Raw genomic sequence first — 14,423 nt, 5'->3', positions numbered from 1 at the left:
TCTGTCTGCCTCAGCCTCCCAAAGTGCTGGGATTACAGGCGTGAGCCACCGAGCTCAGCCGGTGTCTGCAATTTGACAAACCAAGCACATGGCCCCACTCCAGGGTCCGTGGACACGAGCCAGCAGGTTGGTTTCCACTCTCTCTCCTGCTCATAACCTTTTCATAGACATTTCTCTTTTGAGCTTCCCAATTGCTCCCAATACACAGATAGGGAAACTGAGACCCAGTGAAGCTAAGGGGATATAGGCCACATTCATAGGGCTCATCAGTGGCAGAACTGGGCCTGCAATCCACCTTTCTCACCAGCCCTTTCTGCTGCTGTACATGGGAGAGGGATAGTGGCTGGGGCAGGTGGACGGGGGACATGATCATGCTGGCAAGAGAGCACAAGATTTAGCGGAAACACAGACGCATCCCATCCAGAGATGACCTCGGCCAGCCACATTAGAGAGAGAGTCAACTGATTCTGCAGTAAAATGAATGGGGGTTAGACGTTAGAAAGGACTTCCTGGTTGAGAAACCACAACAAAAGAGGAAACAGAAGGGCAGGGCACCTTCTTCTGCCACCCACCTGTAAACAGAGGGCTCAGCCCAGCTGGAGGCAGGGCCTGGCTGGGTTGCCCACGGGCCTCACCTGCAGGAAGGAGAGGCTGGCATTGGTGGGCAGGTAGGTGAGTTCCAGGTTACCCTGCACCACCTGGCAGCCCTGGTAGAGGTGGCGGAGCATGTCCAGGTGGGTCTCGGGACTGGCAGGGAGCCGCAGCTTCATGTCGGTGCCGGTGCACACTGGCAGGAGGGAGCAGATGGGTCAGAGGACACTGGCGGGGGACCTTCTCGGACCTGACCTCCCCACCCAAACTCACTCCCAGAGTCATTTCATCTCAGACAGGGAGAAGGCTGACTGAAGGACCCCCCCACCTACATCCCTTGCACACTGCAGGTTTAACAGCAGGAGAAAGCTTGTGTGCTCGGGAAGTAGAGGGATTTCAGGGGAAAGGCTCCTTCTGACTAGGCCCACCCTGTGCATCCAGAGGCTGCCCCAGCGTGCCAGCCCTGTGGAGCTCACCCGCCAGTACAGGGTGTTGGCTGGCAAAGAAAGGCTTCCTTTGTCCCAAAGGCACAACTCAGGGCCAAGGGGTAAAAATCCCCCAAGAGAGGCGATGACGAATCCTGTATCTTCTGGATGCCCCCTGCCCCTCTCCCAAGCAAACAAACTTGGTGCATTCTCCCTATGCCATTCCAGCACACCCACGTGCCAACCTCTTGGCAAGGGATCCACACCCCCGTAATGCCACCCAGAGAGTGGGGAAGGAGGGTCAGCTGGAGTTGTAGCTGGGGCATGGGGCAACCGGGGCCCTGGTCATTGCAGAGACCTCTGGGAGTGTCCCATGAAGAGAAAAGGAGCATCAGACTCCAGTTGTGGGCATCTGGACCCAGGCTGCAGATCCCAGGCCAGGGTGAAGCATGCGCCAAAGGTTCCTGTGCTGGCACCCTCACCCTGGCCACCTCCTCAGGGCAAGACTCCAGAACGAGCTGGCAGAATCTGTGCCACGAAACTGCTGCCACAAAGGCACTACGTCAGCCCTGAATACCTGCCCAGCGCCAGCCATCAGCCATGGGGCATGGAGCTGAACTACCATACCTGGCCCACCTGGACCCCAGCCTGGTATCCCTGAAACCAGAAATGCCCACTAAGGCCAGGAATACTAGAGGGGGCAAAGCAACCCTGGTGACGGGGCGCCGGGATAGCAGCTCACCCCGGGCCTGCCAGCGGGGGGAGATGAAAGTGCCCAGATGAACTTGTTTTTCTGCTCTGGTGAGATGAATCACCTGGTGTGTCTTGCCCAGGAGATCGGGAGGGTGGGGGCAGAGGGCACCCTCAGGCCCACAGGTGCCTGAGCTGCCCAGAATTCCTGCCGGTCACTGCTCCACCTCCTGCAGGCTACATGCAGATTCAGGGACAACACAAGGGCCGGGTTGGGGTCTGACAACAGGGCCACTGCTCTCCCAGCAAGTTGGAGTCTAAGGTCAAATCCTAGGGGGTAATATGAGGTACCCCCTGCCTTCAGAGAGCTGGGAGAGGCTGGCAGGGTGAGTCCCCAGGTTCCCTGCCCGGGCCAGTGGCCACACACTGGTGGTCTCCTAGTGATACCCAGAGTGGCCTCTATTCCCACCTCTCTAGGCGTATATGCACAAAGAGGGAGGAACAGGAGGGCCCAGAAATAGAACTCAAGGGTCCATGTCCCTGAGGGAGGCCTCCCCACTCTATGCCTCACCCACTTGCACCCCCTCCTCTTCCCCACACTTCCTCCTCTCCCCACAGACTCCCAAGAGAAACAGGAGCTGGGGGTGGCAGGCCAGGCCCAAAATAACGCCCTGCTGCCAGGACCTCCCCTGGCCTCAGCCCTTCAGCTGCTTTATAGACACAGCTGTCTGCAAGCCCAGACCCCAGGCCCTGGCCCAAGCCCAGGGTCCCCACAGGGCTGGGGCAGGGGCCGACTCCACCCCCTGCAGCCCTTTTCAAGGGACACCAGCTGTGGCTGCCAGGCAATAGGAAAACAACAACAAGTGGGAGTGGGGGCTGCCACAGTAACTAATCTGAGCACCTACTGTGTGCCTGGCAGGCACTCTGGGTGGATCCACGTAACATGCTCCAGAAACTGGGGCTGCAACCTCCATCTTGCAAAGAAGACAACTGCAGCTGGCAGGGGTTAGCTCTCGCATCATAAAGCTTGTGAGCAACAGGGAGGACTGGAACTCAGGCCGGCCTGCCTTCAGATCCCGCATTCCTTCCACTAGGCCTAACTGCACACACACAAATCCACCCCACACCCCACACCAACGTAAACACATGCTAATTCTCCCGATGCCACCTACAAACACCACAGGCTCTAGGGAGGGCAGGGCGGCCGGGCTGGGTTGGGCTGGAGGGTCAGAATGGGTGGTAGCCCCACCCCACTAGCAAGTTTGTTTACCTGATTTGTGGCCAATTTGAGTCTGATTAAGAATCTTAAAGTGTTTTCAGACAGGTGGTAAAATTGGTACCCTGAGAACGGCTCCCAGGAAACTGCAGGCTTGCTGGCTAACACCCTCACCAGCCTACATGAAGTCAAGAAGGCCTTCCTGACACTTCCCTCCCACTCTCCCATCTCCTTACCACTGTCCCCATATCTGCCCTGTCCCACTGATTTTCTTTTTTTGAGACAGAGTCTCGCCCTGTCGCCCAGGCTGGAGTGCAGTGGCGCAATCTCTCGGCTCACTGCAACCTCTGCCTCCCAGGTTCAAGCAATTCTCCTACCTTAGCCTCCTGAGTAGCTGGGATTATAGGCGCCTGCCACCACACCTGGCTAATTTTTGTATTTTTAGTTGAGACGGGATTTCACCATGTTAGCCAGGCTGGTCTTGAACTGCTGACCCTGTGATCCACCCGTCTCAGCCTCCCAAAGTGCTGGGATTACAGGCGTGAGCCACGGCGCCCGGCCCCCACTGATTTCCTGGGAGGTAGGTCCTAATTCTACCCAGGAGCATCCTTGTCTCCAGGACCCTGCCCCTCAGGAACCCCAACTTCCAATTCCCCAGAGCAAAGACAGTATGAGGCAGGATCAGCCACAGGCACCACTGGATGAGTGTCTGCTGAGTGAATGAGTGAGTGAATGAATGAAGTCCAGTCAAGAGTCTCCAAACAAAAGGGACCGGTTGAGGTCATGGTATCCGTCTCTCTGCTCAGAGCTGGTCACAGTCCTTCATGTCTCTCTGGACTCTGGTGGTCAGGACTCGACCCCAGCCCTGGGGTTTCTCTCAGGTGGGTTCTCTCCTCCCCACCAGCTTGCAGCCCCTGCTGCTCCTCTTACTCACAGCAGAAAAGCCAACACTTCCCTTGGTTTCCATGAACACTACAGTAAAATGACCTGTGTCCCCAGAGCTCAGCTCTCCCAGACCCACAGTGTCACAGACCATTCAAGTGACACTGGGATTCCCCAACCACAAACACCTGGTGTATAAGGCCTGACATCAGACCAGGGCCTGGGCCCAGAGTCTTTAGATGAGAACCCTAGCTCGGCTACTCACTGAGTGATCTTGAGCAAGTCCCCAGACCTCCAGGGCAGAAGCTAAATTGGATTCATCTCTATGCCCTGCAGTACCTGCAACTCAGTGAATATTTACTGACCTAAACTTGGCTGTAACAGCTCTTACTCCCTCAGAGGAGGTATATGAGAGTTAAATGAGGTAATGAATTGCGCAGCCATCTGTAAACATGACGAGGCTTTGTAAACAGAACTGGGACAACACAAACATTCGCTAGAAAATTCTCCCACTCCTTGAAAGAGTACACATCCCTTACCCCACCTCGGCTCTCTTCCCAGTGGGAGGATGGGTGGCCAAACAAAAGATGGAAGTGCCGCTCTAGAGGGGCTTCTCACAGGTGGAGGGTAGGGAAGGGAATCTCTTTCCAGATCATTCCATCACCCAAGGACAGGCACAACTACCCCGGGCCCCACCCCAGCCCTCCCAGCCACAGCCCCGCACTGGCCCCTCACACTGACACTTCAGCTGTCTCTCTCGCCCACAGCCCTGTGTGTCAACGTGGCCTCTGTCCCCTCCGGCCTGCAGCCCCCGGTCATGCTGGCAGGGCCCATAAGGAAGACAGGCATTGGCTGGACAGGAAGGCAGAGGACTCTGAAGTCAGGAGGGGACCTCAGGGCCCCCCAGCTCAGCCCCACTTTCTACAGCCTGGAGAAGTGGATGGAAAGGTCATTCACCTGAACAAGAGGAGCGCTTCTCCTCCCAACTGGCCACCTGCCTGCCCCTAAGGTTTTGTTCAACCCATTACTGTTGGCTGGAATAAGACTCTAACCACCTCTTAATGCCTCCTCATCAGAGTCCAAAAATGCCCTGGACATTACTGGGTAGCTGGGAGCCTTGGATAAGGTGTTTCATTTGTCTGAACTTCCATTTTCTCATCTGTGCACCTACTTCACAGGACTGTTGCAGAGATTAAATGAAATCATGGATAAAAACCTAGCATATAGGAAGTACACTGTACATTTCTTAAAAGTTAAGACAAGACAGGTTCATACAGCAGGAATATGGGTAATCCCAAACCACGAGAAAATTAAACATGCTTTGCGTTTGACTTTGGAAAGCCCTTTTTTTCTTTTTACATTTGATCCCTATCTTTTCTATTGTTTTTTCTTGACAAATAAAATGAGTACTTGCCCCAAGTATAGTAAAGACGGGAGGCTGTTGGAAGAATCATCCTGGAATTAAAATATGAAGGAGTTCTGCAAGATTAAAAGAATGTATTTGCTGCAATTTGTAAAACCCATACCTCTAAGAAAGGATCTCAGCAAAATCCTGACCCCTCTGGGGCTCCCCCTAGGCTTCCCCTTCCCCCACATTGCTGCCCCAGCCCTCAGCCCTTGGGCAAAATCTGGGGGCTGGAGGCAGCTGGGTGGTGCACTATTTTTCTGAAATGGGGTCTCATTCCGTCACGCAGGCTGGAGAGCATTTGCGATCATGGCTCACTGCAGCCTCAACTTCCTGGGCTCAGGTGATCCTCATGCCTCAGCCTCCGGAGTAGCTGGGACTACAGGCACATGTCACCACATCCAACTAATTTTTGTATTTTTTGTACAGACAGAGTTTTGCCTTGTTGCCCAGGCTGTGCCTTGTTGGGCTGTGCCCAACTCCTGCACAACACAATAAATAGTGCAGGTTGAGGGGTGAGGACATAAAGAGGCCCCATCCAGAGAACCCAGCCCTCAAATCCAGCTCTGCAGCAACTGCCATTCCCCGATCAACTCCCAGCCAAGGTGAGGAAGGGCAGCAGCTCAGCCTGACAGCTCAGCATGGCCTCACCCCTCTCGTCAGAAGGTGAGAGGTGAAGATGCCTGCCTGGGAAACAGGGAGGGCGACGATGTACTCCCTGGAAGAGAGGAACCTTCTTCCTCAGCAAGAAGGCGTGGCCGCAGAAGGCTACCTCCCTCTGTTTACGGCAGATCTGGCCCAGCACCTTGAGGGAGTTCCTGGAGGGGACAGAGTTCAGCCAGAGAGACTGCTGTTTGGCAACACAAAGCCCAGACACACAAACACAAAGACCACACAACTGAGGAACACTCTGGCAGAGACATGCAGAGATAACACGGCCATGCACTCACTCACAGAGGGCCCCTTGGGCAACACACCGACACGATGACACCCACCCCCTCCCAGACCCCCTGACCTATGGAGACCACCCACAACTCCCAGAACACTTTCATTTTGTCTCCCCTACAGCCCAGTGACTCAGGGAGCAGCGTCCCTCATTGCTCCCCCTCATCACTCATTCATATAGCAATTTCGAATGCATGGTAAGAGGTCGCACTGCCTGGGGTCCCATCTTGACCCTACCACTTACTAGCTGCTACTCAATCTCTTTAAGTCCAGAATGCTGGCAGAACTTCCACTATAGGGGTGTTCTAGGATTAAAGGATGCAAAACACCACAAACAGTTCCTGGCAGAGTATACCTGGCCCAGGCTATATGTTAGCTTTTATGATTAATGCACACAGGTGGACAGATGGGTCAGGATACACACTGCCCCCACTCACCCTTCCCCACGCACAGCACCAAGGAAAAGGCAGCAGAACAACGCAGCCTTCCCTAGGCCTCCATCTGGCCTTATTTCTGAACTTCCTTCCCTGGGAACTCTCCCACTTTACACCCCAAGAAACCCACCACCACCCCTCCATGGTCCACGCGCTCTGAAAGTCACAGAGCACAGTCCCGAAGCTGGCCCCAAGAATCTGTTCAAAGCAAACATCTCCCCCGCCCCCAACCCAGACCCCAGCAAGAGGCCACCCTCTGGGCCACCCTTTCCTCCCCGGCTCTGGTTGGGACAGGTTGCCATGCCACCCTCCACCCCACTACACACACACACCCGACCCCGCCAGAAGCAGGAGCAACCAAACCAAAATCGTCTCAAGGGGAGCAGGGAGGGGCTGGAGGAGGGGCAGGGCAGAGGACCCCCCCCAAGGAATCCAGCCCAGGCCAGTCCGGAGGCGGAGGCTGCCAACTGGAAAGGCTTTGAGAAAGCTTGAGGGGGCTCAAGAAGGGGGGAAACGCGCGCGCGCGCTCTACGCAATATACCCCTTGCGGGAAAACTTTCTGAACAGTTTCAGAGAACTCCTTTGACAAGTTCCCGGAGCCCCTCGGAGCCTGGGAAGCGCCAGTCTCTTGGATGGGCCATCTCGAGCCGCTTCTGTGTAACTGCCCCCTCCGGCCCGAGGGCCCGGCTGCCCTGAGCGTCTGGACTGTCCGCAACTTCGGGATGGGAGAGTTCGTCCAGGCCCTTCTGGCCCCGCCGGCCGGGGAACCTCGGCGGGCGTCCAGGGGGCAGGGTCCCGCCGCTGCTCCGTCCCCTCCCAACACCAGACCCACCTTGGGTGCCTGCGGCTCCGGGGGGCAAGAGGGCGAGGAGGAGCCCCCAGCGGCACCAGGCCGCCAGCTCCATGGTGCTCACTGCGGCTCCGGCCCCATGGCTCCGGCTGGACCCGGCTGGGAAGACGCGGGGTGCGGGGTGCGGCGAGGGGTGGGGGCCGGGGGCGCGGCGCCGGAAAGGGCCCCGTGGGAAGGGGCGCGCAGCTGCCTGGGGGCTCCCCTGGTTTCTCCGGTCCCAATGGAGGGGAATCTCAGTTTCACAACTTCATTCTTATACTTCCTCAAGCAGCCCTCCTCCTCCACCTCCTCCTCCTCCTGTGATTGGGAGCAAGCGCGCTCCCAGCTCGCCCCCTCCAACTGCATTCCAACAAGTCTGGGAGTGGCAACTCCCAGCTTCACTTTCTCCCTCTCTTCGCGCAGGCCTGGGTGCGTCCCTCCCAGCTCCGGGACGCCTGGGTTGCCTGCAGCCGTTCTCACACTTTTCCTCAGAGAATCCCTAAATGCAGAGGCTGGTGATTCTGCCACCTCCCCCCGGAGTCCGGGACAAATTCCCTAGGCTGCCACTCTTAACACTTTTTTAAGTCTCAGGTTTTATCTTAAACTTTCCTGGGGAAATTGCATCCTATTCCATCCAGTCTATTTGTTTTAATATCAAATAATGGTTTTTCCACCACATCCTCTAGTAAAATTGATAGTCAAGGAGGGGGATGTGTTGTGTTTGCCTTGTGGCTTCCAGGACCCCTGGGAATATCTTCTGGAATCTTTTAAGTACCTGAAAGCATGATCTTAAGGGTCTACAAATTTGGGAGGAGACGGTCACATCGAAAGGAATTTTTTTTTTTTTTTTTTTTTTTGAGACGAAGTTTTTCTTTTGTTGCCCAGGCTGGAGTGCAATGGCACAATCTCTGCTCACCGCAACCTCTGCCTTCCTGGTTCAAGCGATTCTCCTGCCTCAGCCTCCCAAGCAGCTGGGATTACAGGCATGTGCCACCACGACCAGCTAATTTTTGGTATTTTTAGTGGAGACGGGGTTTCTCCACATTGGTCAGGCTGGTCTCGAACTCCTGACCTCAGGTAATCCTCCCACCTCAGCCTCCCAAAGTGCTGGGATTACAGGCTTACAGGCATAAGCCACTGCACCCAGCCTGAAAGGACTTCTATCTCAATCCTTCAAAGTGCATCCTTCTTGCTTAAAGAGGCACCCCGCACCCAATGCATTCAAGGTTTCTTCTTTGCCCCTTGCCTTCTATTAGCCTGCTTAATTCCACTTCCCAACCACATTCTACTTAGATTCGCTGGCCCTATTCCTTAGGCCTAGTGGTAGGGGTGGGGATGGAAGGAAGACTTTTTTTTAAAAGTTCAACGAAGATATTGCATGGGACATATTTATACTAACAAATTATTCATTGTTTATCTGAAATTCAAATTTAACTGGGCCTCCTTATTTTTATGTGCTAAATCTGGCAGTTCTAGTTGGAATGCCCCAGCCAAAAACGCAGCTATACTGGTCAAGAAGGGATCAAAGGCACCTATCAGGGACTGCAGAATGAAGGACAGTAGCATCTCTTTCTCTCTTCCCTCCCCCCCATCCCCTACACCTCTTTAAAGGTATATACTTGCATTTCTAAACTTGCTTCCACATGCTAAGCACACTTATAGGCAGGCACCTCTTGTGGGACAGGTTGCTATGCCATCCTAGGGGGTTGAGAAACAGGGGCCTCTGGGACCAAGAGGACCTGGGTTCAAATCTTGAATCTGGCCGGGTGCGGTGACTCATGCCTGTAATCCCAGCACTTCGGGAGGCCGAGGCGGGCCGATAACAAGGTCAGGAGATCGAGACCATCCTGGCTAACACGGTGAAATCCCGTCTCAACTAAAAATACAAAAAATTAGCCGGGCGTGGTGGCGGGCGCCTGTAGTCCCAGCTAGCTACTCGGGAGGCTGAGGCAGGAGAATGGCATAAACCCGGGAGGCGGAGCTTGCAGTGAGCTAAGATCCGGCCACTGCACTCCAGACTGGGTGACAGAGCGAGGCTCCGTCTCAAAAAAAAAAAAAAAGAAAAGAAAAGAAAATAATACAAAGTTGGCCAGGTATGGTGGCTCATGCCTGTAATCCCAGCACTTTGGGAGGCTGAGGCGGGCAGATTACGAGGTCAGGAGTTCAAGACCAGCCTGGCCAACATGGCAAAACCCCTTCTCTACTAAAAATACAAAAATTAGCCAGGTGTGGTGGCGGGCACCTGTAATCCCAGCTACTCGGGAGGCTGAGGCAAGAGAATCACTTGAAGTCAGAGGGTGGAGGTTGAAGTGAGCCGAGATCACGCCACTGCACTCCAGCCTGGGCTACAGAGTGAGACTCCATCAAAAGAAAGAAAGGAAAGAAAGACAGAGAGAGAGAGAGAAAGAGAGAGAGAGAGAGAAAGAAAAGAAAAGAAAAGAAAAAAAGAAAGACGGAAAGAAAGAGAGAGAGAGGGAGGGAGGGAGGGAAGGAAAGGAATGAAATAGAAAAAGACCCTAGCACAGCCAGGTGCAGTGGCTCATGACTGTAATCCCAGCACTTTGGGAAGCCAAGGCAGGTAGATACCTGAGGTCGGGAGTTCGAGACCAGCCTGACCAACATGGAGAAACCCCGTCTCTACTAAACACACAAAATTAGCCGGGCATGGTGGTGCATGCCTGTAATCCCAGCTACTCGGGGAGGCTGAGGCAGGCGAATCGCTTGATCCTGGGAAGTGGAGGTTGCAGTGAGCCAAGATCGCGCCATTGTACTCCAGCCTGGACAACAAGAGCGAAACTCTGTCTAAAATAATAATAATAATAAATAAATAATAAAAATAAATAAAAATAAAAATAAAACCCTAGCACATGCGTGTAGTAAGGATAAAGTGGAGTTTTGCATGGGTGTCCAGAGTGATGATGTAAAATTGACTTATTCCTTGGACCATTGTCACAAACATTCGAGAGATACTGCTGTATGTGGAACACAGCAGCCCTTCTGGATGGCCATCAATATCCCTGTTTTCTCTTGGGCTGGTGTTACGGTTAGGGTGAGGATCAGGGGAACTGAGGTAAGCAATTTGCCCAGGATGTCTTAGGGCTAGTGAGAAAAGTTGAGCATGTATCAAAACTGACCCGTTACTCTCACCCCATCATCCAGCCCAGGACTGGTCAACGTGCCTCTCAGTCCTGCAGCTTACAGCCCTGCAGGAAGAGGACAGGCTGACCTGGCTCCGGGAGTCACTGGTTCGTCATACCTTGAAGGGCTTGCACCTGGACGAGTGCGCAGGCGGCCTTAGAGGCCATCGGGATGTTAGAGTCAGGGTTAGAGGTGTCCTTTCTCTCCAGGCCCCACCCCTGCCCTGCTGGTGTGTCCCAAAAGGTTAGTCCAGTCAGAAAAGCTACTGTGGACGCCATGCTTCATTAGACCCTACTCTGTGCCACTCTGACCTAGAGCCACGTTCCTCAGAACACTGAGTCCCCAAGACTCCAGAGGAGGCAAGTGTTATCATTCTCCATTTTGCAGAAAAGGAACCCTGAGATTCCACGAGCTAAAGGAGCTTTCCCAAGGTCACAGAGCAGAGCTGGGAACTGAGCCATGGCGGCTTTGGCTTCACCCATTACCCTCAAGAGCCCCAGTCAAGGGTACCAGGAGGGGAGCCAGAGGAAAGAAGTTCGGGTAGCTACAGGTCCCTCCCTCTACAAAGATCCTGCCTTCCCCTCTTCACTCTTCACCCTGGCCCAGGAAAACCCATCCTCTCTGCATCCCAGATCCCAAGAAGAAACCCGGACTGGCAGACAATGCCCAGTCTCAGTGGGCGGTAGAAAGGGTGGAGCCAGCTGGAGTGGGGACCGGAGTGGGGATGGGGGGAGGAGCTGGGGTCAGAACTCACGCCCTAGGGAGGAGGCTCTGAGAGGGGCCGAGCCTCTGAAAGAGAATGAGCCCATTCAGAGCTGGGAAGCCAAAGGAAAAAACCTAGTCTGGTGTCTGACAAGAGGAGAGGAAGGGGGGCAGGGGTGGGCGCTGCTGATTCGATTTCCTTCTTAACTCTCCCTCCAGCAGGGCCTGGCAGGAGAGCCCAGGAAAGAGGATGTCTGAGGGACAAAGACAGTAAGGGGGACCCTCAGGGAAGGGAAGGGGGTGCTGGTGACAGGGGTCTAGCTAGGGGGCTGGGGAGAGGGAGCTGGAACAGAGCAGGGCTGACTGCGGGACAGAGGGCAGTAAACCCAGATCAGGGCAGATGCGTGTGTTTTGCCCAAGACCCCGGCCTGTGGGCAGTGGAGTGACCACTGACACTAAAGAGGCAGGACAGGGCTCTAGCTTCCGAGGGTGACCTCTAAGTCAACAGACTGGGGCTGGAACCAGCGGCCTGTGAAATGCCAGTCAATCATTGACCAGCCGTGGAGACTGGGGGACACAAGAGACTCGTGTGTGTGTGTGTGTGTGTGTGTGCGCGCGCGCGCGTGCACATGCATGTGCGTGTTTGTGTGTGTGTGCGTGTGTGTGTGTGTGCGTGTGTGTACACGTGCACCAAAGTCTCCTCCCTCTACCTACTTCACCAGCCAGCCTGGGGTCAGAGGACTGAAAGCAAACAGAAATCGGGAGGAGCCATCTGGTCCATAGTCCGAGGTCCAGGCCACAAACTGAGGCCCACCCCACAGCGCCTTGAGGCTGGGGCACAGGTTGCTGAGGAAGTGACTGCAGGAATTAGTTCATTGGAAAGAGTCCCTCAGAGTAGGCTTGAGGCGTTCCTTTGGGCCAAAGGAGGATAACTTAGAAGCTTCTGATGGGAAAATTGGTCCCTCCTAGGGGTGGCCTTTGATGAGCACTTGTATCCTAACCACTGGGAGGCCACCCCTGGAGCCCAGGGTTAGCCCTAGTCTCCAGGACAGCAAAGGGGCAGAGCCAAGCTTGCCAGACACACTGACCCTGGGCCCCTCTTACCCGCATCTCAGGAATGCAGGCCCCGGCCCCAGGAGTTGCTTTTATCTCTCCCCAGGCTGCTCTGCTAAAACAAAAAGCACTCTTCTGTCCTGGGACTCACCTCACTTTTGTGCATGTCCACAAAAGTACATGTCACTCTCATCACTGCCTGCACAGGCATGGCTGTCAGGGTCTGAGTCTCTGTGCTGTGCTGCGTTTGTCCTGGCCATTCTACTCATGCCCCCGTTTTATCTGTGACTCTTTCCTCAGGGAGTAGCTTTGCATGTGGCCTTGAATATAGTTTTGCTCTGCCATCTGAAATAGAAGAGTTGGACAGAATGGGTCCTGGTCACAATATTTTCAGATTTGGTGTAGGGACAGTGGCCCCTTCAACCCCCACACTTGTCCCTTGAAAGCCCCACCGAGCCATCCTTCTCCCAGATTCTGGATTCCTTGTTTCAGGAGCACTAAGTCTTCCTGCCCGCTCCATTCCACTGATCCACGGGGCCTTTCAGGACATCACTTGCTCACTCGACTTGCTGCTGGAGGTATAGACCGCTGGGGTGTGAATGAGGGCATTCTTGCCTCTGGCTTTTGGTCTGAGGAAGAGGAGACTAGGAACCTTTGAGAAGCATACAACTATGGCAATCACAAATCTTGATTTCAGGGAACAATTCATTTCTGATGGTTTCATTCACTGAACCCACCTGGTTGATTCTTCTCTTCCTTTGCCCTTCACATCCAATCATTCTTTAAGATCTATCAACTCCTCTTTTAAATACATTTATGCTTATTCTACCACTATCTCCAGCTAGTCTGAGTCTCTATCATTTCTCCTTTGGGCTAAAGCACTAGACTTTGATCACTACCCACTGCACCAGTGCTACTTTTGACACCCTGCAATGCTCCCCCCAGCAACAGCAACCAAAGTAAATGTTTTATTATTTATATATATATTTTGAGACAGAGTCTCACTATCACCCAGGCTGGAGTACAGTGGCGTGATCTCGGCTCACTGCAACCTCTGTGTCCGGGATTCGAGAGATTCTCCTGCCTCAGTCTCCCAAGTAGCTGGGATTGCAAGCATGTGCCACCACATCCAGCTAATTTTTGTATTTTTAATAGAGGTAGAGTTTCTCCATGTTGGCCAGGCTGGTCTCGAACTCCTGACCTCAGGTAATCTGCCCACCTCAGCCTCCCAAAGTGCTGGGATTACAGGCATGAGCCACTGCGCCCGGCCTATTTATTTTTTAATTGAGACTCCTGACCTCAGGTGATCCACCCACCTCAGCCTCCCAAAGGGCTAGGCGTGAGCCACTGCACCCAGCCCTAGTATTATTCTTTTTTTTTTTCTTTTTTTTTTTTCTGAGATGGAGTCTCACTCTGTTGCCCAGGCTAGAATGCAACAGTGTGATCTTGGCTCACTGCAACCTCTGCCTCCCAGGTTCAAGCAATTCTCCTGCCTCAGCCTCCTGAGTAGCTGGGATTACAGGCACGCACTACCATGCCTGGTTAGTTTTTGTATTTTTAGTAGAGATGGGGTTTCACCATGTTGGTCAGGCTGGTCTCGAACTCCTGACTTCGTGATTCGCCCGCCTCGGCCTCCCAAAGGGCTGGGATTACAGGCGTGAGCCATCGTGCTTGGCCGCTATTATTATTATTTTAGAGACGGGGTCTCATTCTGTCACCCAGGCTGCAGATCAGTGGCCTGATCATAGCTCAACTTTGAACTTCGAACTCCGGTCTCCCAAAGTGTTGGGATTACAGGTGTGAGTCACTGTGCCTAGACCAAAGTAAATGTTTTGCTTGTTTGTTTGTTTGTTTTCTGAGATAGTCTTGCTCTGTCGCCCAGGCTGGAGTGCAGTGGTGCAATCTCGGCTCACTGCAAGCTCCACCTCCCAGGTTCATGCCATTCTCCTACCTCAACCTCCCGAGTAGCTGGGACTACAGCCACCTGCCACCACGCTCGGCTAATTTTTTGGGTTTTTTTTAGTAGAGACGGGGTTTCACTGTATTAGCCACGATGGTCTTGAACTCCTGACCTTGTGATCCACCCGCCTCGGCCTCCCAAAGTGCTGGGATT

The 14,423-nt window shown here is 53.9% G+C and overlaps 1 protein-coding gene across 1 annotated transcript in view; it reads right to left on the bottom strand.

Moving 5' to 3' along the window:
• The window catches only part of ERBB2 (erb-b2 receptor tyrosine kinase 2), a 29,290-nt gene extending 21,509 nt beyond the window's left edge, over positions 1–7,781 (bottom strand). The window contains exons 1-2 of the mRNA XM_023204252.1: positions 7,421–7,781; positions 636–787 (exon numbers count right to left, since the gene is read on the bottom strand). Of these exons, the coding sequence (XP_023060020.1) occupies positions 636–787; positions 7,421–7,493 (225 nt within the window). The 5' untranslated portion in view covers positions 7,494–7,781. The remainder of the gene's footprint in view (positions 1–635; positions 788–7,420) is intronic.
• Positions 7,782–14,423: the final 6,642 nt, after the last annotated feature.

The sequence above is a fragment of the Piliocolobus tephrosceles genome, chromosome 16, assembly GCF_002776525.5.
Source record: "Piliocolobus tephrosceles isolate RC106 chromosome 16, ASM277652v3, whole genome shotgun sequence".
Lineage (NCBI taxonomy): Eukaryota > Metazoa > Chordata > Mammalia > Primates > Cercopithecidae > Piliocolobus > Piliocolobus tephrosceles.
Note: the sequence above shows the minus strand (reverse complement) of the source record. Positions and strands in the feature narration are given on the sequence as shown.